This window comes from Eleginops maclovinus, chromosome 5 (genome assembly GCF_036324505.1).
Source record: "Eleginops maclovinus isolate JMC-PN-2008 ecotype Puerto Natales chromosome 5, JC_Emac_rtc_rv5, whole genome shotgun sequence".
In the NCBI taxonomy this organism is placed as follows: Eukaryota; Metazoa; Chordata; class Actinopteri; order Perciformes; family Eleginopidae; genus Eleginops; species Eleginops maclovinus.
In genome coordinates, this window is record NC_086353.1 from 4,188,337 (window position 1) to 4,203,773 (window position 15,437).

General features: G+C 39.3%; 1 protein-coding gene across 7 annotated transcripts; it reads right to left on the reverse strand.

Annotated features, from left to right (window-relative positions):
• Window positions 1-1,094: 1,094 nt before the first annotated feature.
• On the reverse strand, window positions 1,095-15,316 carry LOC134864073 (NLR family CARD domain-containing protein 3-like). Of its 7 annotated transcripts, none has more exons than XM_063882836.1 (13): window positions 15,196-15,316; window positions 13,698-13,832; window positions 12,420-12,494; window positions 11,985-12,089; window positions 11,493-11,567; window positions 9,628-9,812; window positions 7,687-9,499; window positions 6,708-6,875; window positions 6,197-6,370; window positions 5,627-5,800; window positions 4,679-4,852; window positions 4,442-4,468; window positions 1,095-3,931 (listed from the first exon to the last, which is right to left on the reverse strand). In XM_063882836.1, the coding sequence occupies exons 2-12, from the start codon at window positions 13,820-13,822 to the stop codon at window positions 4,453-4,455; spliced, it is 3,084 nt and encodes a 1,027-aa protein (XP_063738906.1). In that variant the 5' UTR covers window positions 13,823-13,832; window positions 15,196-15,316; the 3' UTR covers window positions 1,095-3,931; window positions 4,442-4,452. The 7 variants fall into 7 exon arrangements, with proteins under 7 accessions (XP_063738906.1, XP_063738904.1, XP_063738907.1 ...); XM_063882834.1 differs by having other exon boundaries at window positions 7,687-9,502; XM_063882837.1 differs by lacking the exon at window positions 12,420-12,494 and having other exon boundaries at window positions 7,687-9,502.
• Between the last annotated feature and the right edge of the window lie 121 nt (window positions 15,317-15,437).

Below are 15,437 nucleotides of genomic sequence, written 5' to 3' on the forward strand. Positions count from 1 at the left end.
GCCCAGGCTGCTCTGATTGGTTAGCTGGTTGACTCTGTTGAAATTGGTCAACCGCTTAGAGATATCCCGCCCTTAGATTATTGTGTACAATGTGTCGGAGCACTAGCCAATAGAAGCTTAAGTGTTACATAGTGATGTCACTCTGTTACAGAAGTAAACAAGGGAGTCCAGTAAAGGCGTTCCAGACGGCGGGGATGGGGAGTGTGGGAGAGAAACTCCCAATATAGGGAACTTTAGGATTTTAGCCTTTTCAAACCATTTACATGCACAAAAACACATATACTAACACACCATAGGAAAGACACAAATCTGAAAAAGCATAATAGGGCCCCTTTAAGGTCACTAACACTGATCCAAAGTCAGACTTGCCTTGTTTAGACTTGTTAAAGAAGCCTCAGAAATTCACAAAAGAGATCCAGAGACTTTATTCCAGGCTTTTAATCAAAAACACATTCAAAAAACTCATTGACTTTGAGACAAGGCAAGTTCATACTCAAGGGAACCAGAAGGGCTAAATTGCTATCTCAATTCCTGGTTTTAGGATTCATTTCTGCAGCGCTTTATTAGAGATACAGACAGAAAGATATCAAAAGCATCCTCATCTCTCCAGTGCAGGATCTCTGCGTGTTGCCATGGTAACATGTAATGGCAGGGAGGTTGAATATTTGAAGATGTAACAGACACAGGAACATCAATAATCGTACTAAATCCCCGTAAGTCAAACCCTACAGAAATAGTTTCTGAGGCACTTCAGACACAAACTGAGTAAATGAAATCCTCAAGATAAGCAGAGACATGTGATAGTCCATAATAAAGTGGAGCTTCCACTGTGCTCACACTAATGTAATTATACTCCTATTGCCAACTTCTTTAAGTGGATGTGTTTATTTGCTGTGTGTGCAGTGATCTGTAGGAGGAAACACATGGCAGATGCTTGATAAATCAGCTTCCTAGATTAACAGGGTTGAATGGCAGGGTTAAAATAAAAAACAATGTAATCAAAAATGCACAAAACCTGATTACTTGTGTGGCTTTTGGATAAACTACATATCAAATGCAATGCTAACAAATACAAAAGAAAAGAAATAACAATCTTTAGCTTAGTGCATTTTATAAGACAGCAGCAATACCTGACCTTAGAAAAAAAGAAACCAAGATAGTTATGTTAAAACATGTTTCACATACAGTGGGGCCAAAAAGTATTTAGTCAGCCACCAATTGTGCAAGTTCTCCCATTTCAAAAGATGAGAGAGGCCTGTCATTTTCATCATAGGTATACCTCAACTATGAGAGACAGAATGAGAAAAGAAATCCAGGAAATCACATTGTAGGATTTTTAAAGAATTTACTTTCAAATTATTGTGGAAAATAAGTATTTGGTATATTAAAGTATACAAGTATATTTTAAGAACATATAGGTTCATGTACTGAAATAAAAAAAGAACAACTTATGTCAGTCAACATTATTGCCAATCTTTAAGTTTTTGTTTACAGAGAGATCAACATTCTGTTTTCCACAATCCAGAGGATTAAAAGATACAAGTATTTATATAAAAGATATCACGTACATAATCATTTGAAAATGAAGAACCCAAAGTGAAAATCAGTAGTATCAGCAGTTCAGGTGTATAGATTCACACTTGTAGTATTAGCCTTCAGGGAAGAACAGTTGAAGGAAGAAATTAAATATGATCCTTTTACAAACAAACACAAAATGGTCTTTTTTCGACTTTTAGTAACATTGTAATCATTGTAGTAATCCTCAATTTTAAGAAATGTAAGAGTTGTCTGATTTCCTCTTGTTTATGTAACTGTAAGGAATACGGTTACCTTTTTCCTTATCTGATCCTGTTTATGTAATCCTGTCACACGTAATCTGTTACTCCCTAAACCTGATAGCGAATATGGCACTCGAGTAGAAAACAGGAAGAATAATAAGCAGGAAATAAATCGGGTGGAAGATGAAAAGAGAAGATGAGCAATAAAAGGGTTATTGCTGCATGTGAGATGCTGAGCTGAATTATGTCCCTGCATATCTGCATGCTAGAGGAGATTCAGATTCAACCACTTAAAAATCTCCTATATAAACTGTGACCATGAATGTCTGTGCCAAATTGTGGCTTGGATTACAATAAAGGCCTTTAGGATATGCAATACCAAATATGTAATAAGTGGGCTAAACAGTTGGGATTCAAGTGCTAAATATTACATTTCCTACATCTATTAAGATCACGTTGAACTGTAATGTTGGCATAATGGATCTACTGCTGCTCTCTAGTGTTGGTGATGTGACTGTAGGCTAGACTGCATATGTGTTTCCACTAGGTGGCAATCAAATATCAGCTAACTAGTGTACAAGGAGAGTAGAGTAAGATAATGTTTTGATTATAAGTATTGATCATTAAAGCTGGTAAAGGTGCAGCCAGTTTGAATGAGTGTATAATGCAGGGTCGCTTGAAAATAAAGGTATTAAATAAATGTAGTGGAGTAAAAGTTATCAAGAGATCCTCTTTTGTCTAAGCTAAAAGGAGCACAATAAAGTTTTTGGTGTCCAGGGATTCGTTGAAATAGATATTCAAAGAAGTTACTTTCATCATGTTTCCAAAATGCTCCCTGTGCCTATTATTTACAGGTGACTTTTGAAGTGTTCTTAAGCAGGTTACGTACGTCAATACCAGATTTGAAGGCTCTTACCATTCTACCTTATCATACTTGCTTAAGCAGAAATGGTTAAAGTACACTTGCAATTGTTACATGCATTTAGAAACACAATATTTGACTTTTGTAACTTAATTGAGTCACAGCACAAACTAACATAAAATAGAACCACACTGTTAGCCTTATTAAGTAGTACAAAGAAGGAAATGTTAAAAAACCATTTCCAAACAAGGTGCCCCTACACGAGCAGGAAGTCTAAAACATGTTCACTGCAGGGAATCTAAGAAATGTACGACCTGCTGACTCAGGGTCAGTTCTTTATCTTCACACAGACCCCTGTGCTGTCGACCAAAGGCACCCATGCTTACTCACCATCCCAACAGATGTGCTTTTCAATGTAAAATGGGTGTGGCTCGGGACAAATTATCCAGAGAACCCTGTAGTCAACATGTCAATTACCCCAATCTATAAAAACATCCACACTTTCCATCCAATTCTTATATATACTCATGAGTTGTTTTCCACTTTTTGACAAATGGGAGGAAGCCAGGAAGCAAGTTCAGGCAGTCAACTCGACCACCAATGATACGTTCCCACATAACGCCCCTCGCCACTCTTGCAACCAACCAAACACATTCTCCTAAACCTGCCGCTCTATTTAATCTGCCAGACCTGCCTACCTCTGCCTACCTCTCCCTCGCTGCTGCGTTCACGTTGGCGATGCTCGCCTGCCCCATCACCACCCCAGCTTCCACTTGTAGGCTCGGGGGGTTAGTTATCTCATCATCGCTCAATGTTCCGTGTTAATATGTGGAGTGATGAGGCCCGAGCCTAGATGCCAAACTCAAACTATATACTGCTTCTAATAAACATATTATTGAAACACGTGAGTTGTCTGACTGAACTGTGTTAATTGAGAAGATTAATTATTTCTTTTAAATGGGACACAGCCTGCAAGCTAGTTCAGGCAGTCAACTCGAGCACTAACGATACAATCGCACATAAAGCCCCTCGCCACTCTTGCAACCAACCAAACAAATTTCCTAGATCTGCCGCTCTATTTAATCTGCCAGATCTGCCTACCTCTGCCTCGCTAACGCTGCGTTCACCTTGCCGATGCTCGCTATTTTACAACAGATGACTGTTATAGACATTTGTCATCATCACACTCCCCTTCAGACTGACAATGAGTCAGAGCTGAAAGCAACTTCCTGTCTTCAGGGATTCTGTTCTGTGCCGGGACATTCCTCTTTAGAATTCCCCCTCTTGGGACCTGGAAGATAAAGACAAGAGACTTTCGTAATATAACCAACAGTCACTTTACACAGAGATCGCTTTTAAATTAATTGTAAAGTTAGAGAAAGAAATGAAGTGTCATTTTTGATCTGCTACAGATATGCTAAGTCATAAAAAAAGTATAAACAGAGAAGTGTGTGATTTTAATCAATGTAATTTATACATTTAATGGGGTCTCCTGTAACAGAGTTGCTTCCCTTTAAGCATGCCTTGTCTGTGATATGCTAGTTTACTGTACACGAGTTATAGATATATAATTTGCAATTTTGATGAGTAATTATGTAGGAATTATATATGTTTGTGAAAAATGAATTGCATGTAGTTCCTAATTGTGAAAAGAAACAACCAACTAACTACAGATAATCATACATGTTTGATTATCTTCAGTCCTGTGTTCAGGTGAGGAGGATACTGGAGCCTGTTGTACATGTTGTAACTTTTAATGAACAGCGGCTTGATAAATTTAGGATCTGGTTTCAATACTCACATTGTTACTGCTTATTTGCTGTTGATCCTGTTGATATGAACACACACATCATATTGTTTGTGAAAGAATGAGAAAAGCTGTCAATTGAGGGTAACATCAATGATTTCTTGTGCTAAGCTAGGCTACGTCTGGAAATTGGAATTAAAGGAATTCCCCAATGTAAGCAAAGCATCTACTTCACAGTGTTCAATAAAAATACAGCTGAACCATCAGGAACTGAGTTGGCCCGCTACTGACCTGAGAGTCTGCAGTGTGCAGTGTGGACTTTCCAGCAAATCACGCAGCTGCTTCACTTCTGAATCCTGCAGATTGTTGTATCTCAGCTCCAGCTCTCTCAGATGAGAGGGGTTGGTCTTCAGAGCTGTGGCCAGATAGGCACAGCTGATCTCTGTCAACCAGCAGTCCCTCAGTCTGAATAAAGAATAAAGGATGTAGATAAAAGTCAATTCATAATCCAACCGATGTTTTCAGGTTCAAACTGTTTTCCTTAATGAGTGACTTTGTCATAATCAGCGTTCTATTTATTATCTGACTGTTAAGAATTATTTCTATTTCAGAAAGTAAAACTAATGTAAAACTATTATAAGTTCAGATGAAGTTTGTTATATGGATATGACCATTTATTAAACATTAAAAACATGGATTTACTTCAACAATTAAGCGCAGACATCTTATACAGTTCCCGAAACAGTCATCTTTTGTGAATGCACACTAAATTTAAAAATGGACAAAAGGATATTTACAACTTAATGGATAAGGTGTGTATGTAGATCAGTGGTTTCCAAACGTTGTCCCGTGCCACACTGGTGTGCCGTGAGACAAATCCTGGGGTGCCTTGGGATTTTTATACAATTAGGCCTAGTGCATTTGACTGTACAAAAGGCTATGAAATGGATTCTTAAATTATTTTGCTAATAAAGGATTAATGAAATAATATACTTGTCTCTGAAATTGTGTTTGGCATTAGTAATAATATTAGTGATAACAGTGACTCTGTGTTGTATAGGGAATTTAGCCCGCATATGAATATACAGTAGGTGTGCCTTGAGATTTTGGTTTGGTCTTTGGTGTGCCTTGGCCAAAGAAAGTTTGAAAACCACTGATGTCGATACATTTGGTTCAATTGTTATTTATCAACATTAACCTGTGAGATCAACAATAGTAGCACACAGTCAGTAAACTCACCCGAGAGTCTGCAGTCTGCAGAGTGGACTCTCCAGAAAATCACACAGCTGCTTCACTCCTGAATCCTGCAGCTTGTTTTCACACAACTCCAGCTCTCTCAGATGGGAGGGGTTGTTCTTCAGAGCTGAGGCCAGGTAGGCACAGCTGATCTCTGTCAACCAGCAGTCCCTCAGTCTGAATGAAGAATAAATGATGTAGATAAAAGTCAATTCATAATCCAATCAGATATGTTTTAAACATGTAGCTTATCAAGGACCTTTTCCCGGATAGAGTGGCTTTGTAATTATGTTATTAAGGATCATTATAACATCAGCTTTCTATTTCTTATTTATGAAATATTTGTACTTTATAAAGTGAACTTTATTAATGTAAGACTAATATTAGTTCAGATCCCTTTCTTTTTACAGCTGTGACCATTTTCTACTGTTCTTCAAACATGAATTTAATTCAACAACCAACAGTGGACAGGTATGATTTTAGTCATTTATGAAAACACATTTGATTTGAATCGTTAACTGACAGCCTTAACATATGTGATCAACAATAGTAGCATTGAGTCAGTAAACTGACCTGAGAGTCTGCAGTCTGCAGTGTGGAATTTCCAGCAAATCACAGAGCCGCTTCACTCCTGAATCCTGCAGCTTGTTGCGACTGAGGTCCAGCTCTCTCAGTAGGGAGGGGTTGGTCTTCAGAGCTGAGGCCAGAGATGCACAGCTGATCTCTGTCAACATGCAGCTCCTCATTCTGGATAACGAATATAGACAAACAACCACCATGACCCCTCTGATCTGGTTTCAGGCCCAAACACAGCAGTAAAACAGCCCTGGTTGAAATCGCCCTCCTCCGTGCTGCTGACTCTGAGTTGCTCATCATCCTGGTCCTCCTCAACCTCACAGCTGCCTTGGGCACCATCTCCCACCCACTACTCATCAGACGTCTGACTGACATTGGTATCACTGGTGTTGCACTTTCTCTACTTTTCATTGAGCAATTAAGAAAAACGGGAAAAAGGAAATAATCTAAATTCTGAAAATTATAAATACAAACAATGACATGTTTGCGGACTAGCCAGTGAACAGACCTCAGCATCTCCAGTCTGCAGTTTGGATTCTCCAGTCCAGAACACAGCTGCTTTACATATGAATCTGTCAAATCGTTGTCCTTCAACTCCAGCTCTCTCAGGTGGGAGGGGTTGGACTTCAGCGCTGAGACCACGATTTCCCAGTCTGAGATTCCACAGTATGAAAACCTGTCAGGACACATATTTTACAAAATGAGGTATTATATAAAAGAGAAACATTATATTTAGGGTTAGGGTTCGATTTTTCACATACAATGTTTTGATTAACATTCACTGATAACTTTAAAATATGTATTATACACTGCCCGGCCAAAAAAAAGGTCACACACTCTAATATTCGTTGGACCGCCTTTAGCTTTGATTACGGCACGCATTCGCTGTGGCATCGTTTCCACGAGCTTCTGCAACGTCACAACATTTATTTGTGTCTTGCTTTCATTTTTCGCCAAGATCTTTTATTGATGACGGGAGATTCGGACCACTGCGCAACGTGTTCTCCAGCACATCCCAAAGATTCTCAATCGGGTTCAGGTCTGGACTCTGTGGGGGCCAATCCATGTGTGAAAATGATGTCTCATGCTCCCTGAACCACTCTTTCATTTAAGATGAATGGCATTACAGCCTAGATGTAAACAAGAGTCAAAAAACTACATAGCTGATTTGACCAATTTTTGAGTGGGTTTTCGGGGTTATTGAGGACACTGAATCCATTTCTGAAATTTTCAGGATCAAAAATGGCAGTTTATATAGTGGTCCTTTTTGTCCTCTCTGTGGGCTGATTTTAACATGAGTAGGATTGCGACCAATGGCAACTAGACTATGAAGGGGAAATTAGTGTAAAATATAAATAATATAAACAATTAAGAGAATAACTGTGGGTATTTCATTTTGCTCTCACAGTACCAGCAAAATGTTTTTGTGTTTATTATTTCATCCAAACATCTGACCTAATTTTCTAGTTAATCACATGTGGACCTACACAGCCTTTCTGCAGTTCCTCACAGCTGGAATCAGTCTCCGTCGTCCCTCCTCGGTTGTGTTGTACTTCCTCAGGTCCAACTCATCCAGAACCCCCTCTGACATCTGTAGCATGTAGGCCAGAGCTGAGCAGTGGATCGCAGAGAGCTTCTTCTCTGATCCGTTCCCTGACTTCAGGAACTCTGTGATCTCCTGATGTACTGAGTGGTCCTTAATCTCTGTCAGACAGTGGAAGATGTTGATGATCCTATCAGGAGAGATATTTTCAGCTCTTATCCTCTTTAGGTTGTGGATGGCTCTCTGAATGACTTCTGGACTGTTATCTGTCTGTCCAAGCAAGCTTCCTAAGAGTCTCTGGTTGGACTCCAGCGAGAGGCCATGGAGAAAGCGCACAAACAGATCCAGATGCCCATTTCTACTTTCTAGGGATTTCAACGTGGCAAACTCCAGGAAGACATCCAGGGATGGATAACTATCATCATTGCTATCAATGTTGTAATATTTGCAGTCTCCATGCAGGAAGTGGTTAAGTACCTCTGTGTTCCTGTTGGTGTAACAGTGGTACATGTAGACTGCAGCCAGAAACTCCTGAAGGCTCAGATGAACAAAGCAGTAGACAGTTTTCTGGAAGATCACACGCTCTCTTTTGATGATCTCTGTACAAACTCCTGAGTGCACCAAGGCCTCCGTAACATCAAGACCACACTGCTCCAGGTCTTCTTTGTAGAACACGATGTCTCCTTTCTCCAGATGTTCAAACGCCAGCCGCCCCAGCTTCAAAAGAACTTCCTCGTCGGCCTCCGTCAGATGCTGTTGACTCGTCTCATGTCCTTGATCATACTTCTGCTTCTTCCTCTTTGTCTGGACCAGCAAGAAGCGTGAGTACATGTCAGTAAGGGTCTGTGGAAGCTCTCCTCTCTGGTCTGTAGTCAAAATGTAGTCCAGAACTGCAGCAGTGATCCAGCAGAAGACTGGGATCAGACACATGATGTGGAGGCTCCTGGAGCTCTTGATGTGAGAGATGATTCTGCTGGACAGTTCTTCATCATTCGATCTCCTCCTGAAGTACTCCTCCTTCTGGGCGTCGGTGAAGCCTCGTACTTCTGTTACCAAATCAATACACTGGGGAGGGATCTGACTGGCCGCTGCAGGTCGGGAAGTTATCCAGACCAGAGCCGAGGGAAGCAGATTCCCCCTGATGAGGTTTGTCAGCAGCACATTGACTGAGGACCGCTGTGTGGGATCGGACACAACCTCACGGTTGGGAAAATTCAGTGGAAATCTGCTTTCATCCAGGCCGTCAAGGATGAACAGCACTTTACAGACAGTGAGCTGCTCTGCTGTGACCTTCTTTAAGGTTGGATAGAAAACATGAAGCAGCCTGAGAAGACTGTACTGCTCAGCTTTGATCAGGTTCAGCTCCCTGAATGAAAGTTGAATCACCAGACTGACATCTTGGTTTTCCAAACCCTCTGCCCAGTCCAAAGTGAACTTATGCACTGAGAAGGTTTTTCCAATGCCAGCGATGCCGTTCGTCAGAACCACTCTGATGTGTCTCGATTTGTTAGGTAAGGATTTAAAGATGTTGTGGCACTTGATTGGAGTGTCATGAGGGGTCTTTTTCTTCACAGCTACCTCAAGCTGCCTCACCTCATGTTGGGTATTAACCTCTTCACTCTGGCCTTGTGTGATGTACAGCTCAGTGTAGATCCTTTTAAAGAGGGTTTCACTTCCATCAGTTCCTTCAGTCACACTTTCACATATCCTCCTCAGACTGATTCGATATTCATCTAAAAGCTCCTGCAGACCACTATCTGCTGAAAGAGAAGAAAACATGTTAATATGTTTTTTAAAGGTTTAAAATTAATGTCTATGCTGTACAACACAACAAGTACACTTTCAAGAATCCTGCAACCACAAGCAGACAGATTTACAGACTTACTTGGTACAGTGCTGGTCTGACTGGCTGTCTGCAGTCCAGCACTGGTTCTGGAACCTTTTCCACACTGGGGACAGGAGGGGTTTCCTGATGGAGGTCGCTGCTCCCAGTATGAGGTGCTGCACTGTCTGCATAACAACTGTCTGTGCGTCTCTTCCTCCACAGAAACATGACTTTCCCTCTTCCTTCTGTGGAGATAAACACATTACAATAGTGGTACTGGTACAACCCAAGGTGGCAAATTGTAGTTTGATATTTTAAAAGGGTTTATATCTCTAGATTATATTTGATCATGATAAGCATTCCCAAGTGGTAGATTGTTATTCATATTATTATGAAACCAAACGCCTTGTGTCACGATTCAATACCTCCTCCAGAGGGGCACACAGCAAGTGTGCAAGTCACGTGTTAGCTGAATTAATCTGGTTTACTAGAGCCGTATGAATAAAGAATGTCCTCTGTATATATTGCACATTTCTGCATAATGATACCTATTCTGTAACTGAACAACTTTATTATATAAAATGTTGATATACAGTACTGCACATGTTTTATTTTTCAGAATAACTTGTCACATCCTGTTTTATATTTTTGGTATTTTCATATTTCTTGTAAACATTACTTCTTTTTAATTAAATGTATAATAGTTCTCCAAATGTTTTTCTTTAATAATAGTTCTATATTGGCTGCTTTTATCCACTTCATTCCCCTTACTGTGTTTATGTATTTACCATTATACATCAAACCAAAGAGACGGAAAGAAATAGAGAAATACCACTGGATAATGTACTGTCCTCTACGCTACTGCATTTCATTTCTGTACTTCGTTTAGTTTCTGCCACTCTTTACTGGGCTCATATAATAATAAAACAACAGTTTCAGTAATCAGAAAATGGAATCCTCTTCAGGTCAGTTTGCAGCAGAAACAGACTCTTACTTTGTGCCTGAGGTCCAGGTTCATTCTTGAAGATTATAGGTACTATCTTAGACCTGTCACTCTTCATAGACAGACTGTGTGGAAAAAACAAATGGTTTTTATACATTTCATTAGGTCTCGGGAAATGATTTATGGACTTGTTCCAAATGTCCTGTATATGTATTTGGTTTATGGCGTAAATGTAGTTGATAGAGCGATAAGTTGTTTGGTACATTTGTAGTTTATCAACTTAACCGATCACAAGTCCAACATGTTGTTTCAATATATATCTTACTGTAGTATACTGATGTCTTCACTGTAATCTCCTGTGTTGTTAATTCTACTGTACTGCATACTGCTTGTCTGTACTCCACTGCATATTTTAGGTACTTACTTGTGCGCTGCTGTGTCATGTTCTGTACTGGGCTTCAAGTAATTATAAAGGAACAGTTAGATACAACAAAAATAGCCGAAAAACAAATTCCTCTTTAGGTCAGTTTGCAGCAGAAACAGACTCTTACTTGTGGGCCTGAGGGTCGAGGTCAGTCTTGAAGATTATAGGTACAATCTATTGACCTGTCACTCTTCATGAGAAAAGAAGCTGGAACCTGGGACTCTGCTCTCTGTCTGGTGGAAAAAAAGAGTTTTATACATGACATTTTCTTTACGTTTGTAGTTAGTTAACCTGAACCTACACAAGTCCAACATGTATGTTTCATCGAGTATCTTACTGTAGTACGGATGTCTTCACTGTAATCTCCTGTGTTTCTGTAATTCTACTGTACTGCATATCTTGACTGTACTCCACTGCATATTTTAGGTACTTTACTGTGCTCTGCTGTGTTCATGTACTGTACTGGGCTCAAGTAATTATAAAGGAACAGTTAGATAAACAAATAGCCGAAAAACAGAATCCTTTTTGGGTCAGTTTGCAGCAGAAACAGACTCTTACTTTGTGCCTGAGGGTCCAGGTTCATTCTTGAAGATTATAGGTACATCTATAGACCTGTCACTCTTCAGAGACAGACTGTGTGGAAAAAACAAATGTTTTATACATTTCATTAGGTCTCGAAAAGATTTATGGACTTGTTCTAAATGTGCTGTATATGTATTTGTTTATGGCGGTAAATGTATTTGATAGAGCGAAAGTTGTTTTTACATTTGTAGATTATCAACTTAACCTAACACAAGTCCAACATGTATGTTTCAATATAGTATCTTACTGTAGTATACTGATGTCTTCACTGTAATCTCCTGTGTTTCTTAATTCTACTGTACTGCATATCTTGACTGTACTCCACTGCATATTTTAGGTACTTTACTGTGCTCTGCTGTGTTCATGTACTGTACTGGGCTCAAGTAATTATAAAGGAACAGTTAGATAAACAAATAGCCGAAAAATAGAATCCTTTTAGGTCAGTTTGCAGCAGAAACAGACTCTTACTTTGTGCCTGAGGGTCGAGGTTCATTCTTGAAGATTATAGGTACATCTATAGACCTGTCACTCTTCAGAGAAAGAAAGCTGGAACCTGGGGACTCTGCTCTCTGTCTGTGGGAAAAAAAGAGGTTTTATACATGACATTTTCTTTTACGTTTGTAGTTTATTAACTTAACCTAACACAAAGTCCAACATGTATGTTTCAATATAGTATCTTACTGTAGTATACTGATGTCTTCACTGTAATCTCCTGTGTTTTTTAATTCTACTGTACTGCATATCTTGACTGTACTCCACTGCATATTTTAGGTACTTTACTGTGCTCTGCTGTGTTCATGTGCTGTACTGGGCTCAAGTAATTATAAAGGAACAGTTAGATAAACAAATAGCCGAAAAACAGAATCCTCTTTAGGTCAGTTTGCAGCAGAAACAGACTCTTACTTTGTGCCTGAGGGTCCAGGTTCATTCTTGAAGATTATAGGTACATCTATAGACCTGTCACTCTTCAGAGACAGACTGTGTGGAAAAAACAAATGTTTTATACATTTCATTAGGTCTCGAAAAGATTTATGGACTTGTTCTAAATGTGCTGTATATGTATTTGTTTATGGCGGTAAATGTATTTGATAGAGCGAAAGTTGTTTTTACATTTGTAGATTATCAACTTAACCTATCACAAGTCCAACATGTTTGTTTCAATATAGTATCTTACTGTAGTACACTGATGTCTTCACTGTAATCTCCTGTGTTTCTTAATTCTACTGTACTGCATATCTTGACTGTACTCCACTGCATATTTTAGGTACTTTACTGTGCTCTGCTGTGTTCATGTACTGTACTGGGCTCAAGTAATTATAAAGGAACAGTTAGATAAACAAATAGCCGAAAAACAGAATCCTCTTTAGGTCAGTTTGCAGCAGAAACAGACTCTTACTTTGTGCCTGAGGGTCCAGGTTCATTCTTGAAGATTATAGGTACATCTATAGACCTGTCACTCTTCAGAGACAGATACCTAACACAAAGTCCAACATGTAGAGTGTAAGAATTCTTTAACTATAGTATTTTATTTCCTATTGCTGCTTATGATGACAAGGAGCACAGTGACAGTTTAATTATTATAATTTTTACTGTAAGATACTGGTTCGGGAATATTTTGTGTAAGCTTGTAAATCTTTAGCTCATTTGCTTCTCTTCTCTCTGTCCTCCTCTGACCATGGGCTTTCGAAGCCTTGTTGTTCCCACAGTGGGTACAAGCTCACGCTGACCTAAGATTGGTTTTATTGTTTAGGGACAGCTAGCTCCAGTTTATCTGGCCCACTATGCTCTGGTAAACACCTTATCTCTGACCTTTTGTCCGAGCTTGTTTAGTCTGGCATTTGAAGAATGTTGATTATCCATTTGGAACTAGTTAAAACCTATTCCTATTGTCGAGATCTTCAGAATTAGTTTGGCAACCGCTGTGGCAACTCATGTCTACAGTAAATGTCTTGTCAATTCTCCGGCCGTAACTCTGAATAAACCCAACAGTGTTTTGCCATCAAGTTCCTGCTCTCCAGTGTCTCTCTGAGTTTTACTGTCTTTCAATGCATTTCTTTACTGTACATGCTGTGTTATTGTACTGTTCTGGGCTCATGTAATTATAAAACAACAGTTTCGATAATCCAGAAGCAAAAAACGGAATCCGCTTCAGGTCAGTTTTCAGCAGAAACAGACTCTTACTTTGTGTCTGAGGGTCCAGGTTCATTCTTGAAGATTATAGGTACATCTATAGACCTGTCACTCTTCATGGACAGACAGCTGAAGACAGAAGATGTGTCCTCCCCATCATCTTTTAAATCACTCATCTTCTCCAGTCTGGAAGATAAACCAGTGTAAAACTAGTAAGGTAATGCAGAGTAATGAAGCCTTTAGCTTTAAGAAAGCAGAGTATTTTTTTTTGCAGGAAGTGAAGGGAGAAAGTCCTGCAAGGAGAAGAGATGCAAGGAAGAGACATGAGGACAGAAGAGTCCGAGTCCTTTAAACGACGCCCTTTACTGTTACCGTGTGCTCAGTCTATCACCTGTCAGCCGACTTCAGTTAAAATAAATCCTTTGAAACCTGTGATTTAGTTTTCACATCCATCTCTTTTATTATAGTTTAAATTGATTATTTTTGGTCCTTTATTTGTTTTACCAGGTATAACATTTCAGTCATAATAATAATAATAATAATAATTGGTGGATTAATGTCATTATGGTATTTGAGCTTGTGTCAGATTTACTTTTGTATTGGATGTTCCTCCTTCATTTCTCCCAGAGAGACACAATCACAAAAAAGATCCGGTGGATATCTGACTTGTATTTATGTATATCCTAAATGTTCTGTGGGTTTTATCCACACATCCAACAAAGACCAAGAGAAAGAACTGTAAGTTATTCTTTTATAATCAAACTATTATTATTGAATTTGTAAGTATATTTCACACACTAACACAACAATGTTTATATAGAGTAGGATCTCATGATTCATTCAAGAGATTTATATATTTTACTCGTATTGAAGCACTTTAAACATTGACTGATCTCCCTTTAACCGTCAGAACTGCAGCAGCGAGAAGACGACTGAGAAGCTTTGATGAGCGAGTAGCGATAACACTTCCGCATAGTCTACACTAGTCATGTAATCCTCCCTCTCGTCTCTTCTGGAAGCCTCCTCGCTCCTCCCTCCTCGATTTCACCGTGTGGATTTAAGCGATTGGGACTTCTCAACAAGACGTGTCTCGATAGATAAGCACATCGGGATGAACTTTATGTCTCCTCCGCCCGCGTATTACGGGGGCGGAGCTAAAACGCGAGCGGAGGCGAAAAAAAGTGTTGCTTTATTACAGTGTCAGGGCTGGACAGGGGAGATCAAAACCCATAAAACCTTGAAACACATACAAACCCTATGCGATGCAATTACAATTTCCAAAGCCATGTCTATTTCCCAGCTGTCCTTACAAATACTGGTTTAAAAACAACACGTAAGTTCAGACCAAAGGCTGCCTTCCATTTTGACTTGCTGTAAAATGCTACGTATTCACGATGGAGCTGAAACCAACAGATAAAAACGCTTCACAACATCTGCAGTTTTCACATTCGTCTCCACGACGTTCATTTGTAGTTATTTTGATCGAAACAGTACTTTTATGACGTGCAACATAACCGACTCAACACGTATTTTGTATTTTAAAACTCACCCTGTTCTCCTGTTTTTAGGTGGAAAATGGGCTGCGGCACTTCGTGGCTTACTTTCACTTTCGTTGTCACATACGTCAGCAGCAGCAACTGAAAAGGGTAGACGTAAACATATTTACCCCAAACAAGCCCTACAAAGTTATTGAATAACTCCAACAGTGTGAAAATAACCCAATACAAGTAAACCTTCAAATGTAAAAACTTTAAAGGTTTCTTTTTTTTAGATTTGTAAATTCAAAAATTA